We start from the raw sequence: 1,157 nt of genomic DNA on the forward strand, positions 1-1,157 counted from the left end.
GGTGTCAGAACCTGGTGACGCCAGTCTCCCTGAGGAGCAGCTTCAGAGAGCTGAAGTCTACAGGCAGGTAAAGCAGAAAGCAGTGTCCGATGCTTTAGCCATGCTGCCACCTATTGATTCCCGGAGATGGTACAGTAGATCCAGCCAGAGGCTTGGTGTGGAGATGGTACAGTAGACTCAGCCAGAGGCTTGGTGTGGAGATGGTACAGTAGATCCAGCCAGAGGCTTGGTGTGGAGATGGTACAGTAGATCCAGCCAGAGGCTTGGTGTGGAGATGGTACAGTAGATCCAGCCAGAGGCTTGGTGTGGAGATGGTACAGTAGATCCAGCCAGAGGCTTGGTGTGGAGATGGTACAGTAGATCCAGCCAGAGGCTTGGTGTGGAGATGGTACAGTAGATCCAGCCAGAGGCTTGGTGTGGAGATGGTACAGTAGATCCAGCCAGAGGCTTGGTGTGGAGATGGTACAGTAGATCCAGCCAGAGGATCAAACCAAATCACATTCAATACAATTGTACTCTAAGGATTTTGTTTACTGTCTGAAAACATTAGTTCCACTTGGTGCTTGTCTACAAACTGTATGATAGTGCTGTCATCGTTAAGGTGAATGGGAAAAATGCCTATTGAACTTGCTTGATTAGCCACATAATAGTATATTTTGAGAGAAAAGGGCCACTTAAAATCATTCCGCGGGCCGCAATTGGCCCCTGGGCCGGACTTTGGACATGCCTGATAGCTGAGGCAGCTGCAGGTTTTGTTTTTGGAACTATTTCAGGTGTGCAAACACGTACTGTATTCATCCGCTGCATAGTGACTTTTCACTGTAACAGTGTCCCGTCGCCCAGCACCTTCGATTGCTATGGAAACAGGGAAAGTAGTCCCTGTGCTTGTGCAACAACAGTAAACCGTTTCAGGTGGATTTTCCAAATCTGCTACACAAATGACTTAACATCACATTTCAGGGCTGCTGCAAGTTCTCATTTTCTTATTTTTGACAATGCTAGTCGCCTATAACTATCACTCTACACAATGAATGCTGAAGCGCTGAGTGCTGAATGATCTACCCAGCAGGACGCATCGATGATTTTGGTGTCTCATGCTGCCTTCAGGTGCTCCTCAGAAGCTCCTACTTACCAGTTGTGAAGTGGTAAATACCACA

At 47.8% G+C, this 1,157-nt stretch overlaps 1 protein-coding gene across 1 annotated transcript in view; it reads left to right on the forward strand.

Annotated features, from left to right (window-relative positions):
• The window catches only part of LOC310780719 (protein bassoon-like), a gene marked incomplete at both ends in the record, with an annotated part of 1,205 nt that extends 1,134 nt beyond the window's left edge, over positions 1 to 71 (forward strand). The window contains one exon of the mRNA XM_083641229.1: positions 1 to 71. This exon is cut by the window's left edge and continues 7 nt beyond it. Within this exon, the coding sequence (XP_083497355.1) occupies positions 1 to 71 (71 nt within the window).
• Positions 72 to 1,157: the final 1,086 nt, after the last annotated feature.

This window comes from Poromitra crassiceps (genome assembly GCF_964638095.1).
Source record: "Poromitra crassiceps genome assembly, chromosome: 8".
NCBI classification, from domain to species: domain Eukaryota; kingdom Metazoa; phylum Chordata; class Actinopteri; order Beryciformes; family Melamphaidae; genus Poromitra; species Poromitra crassiceps.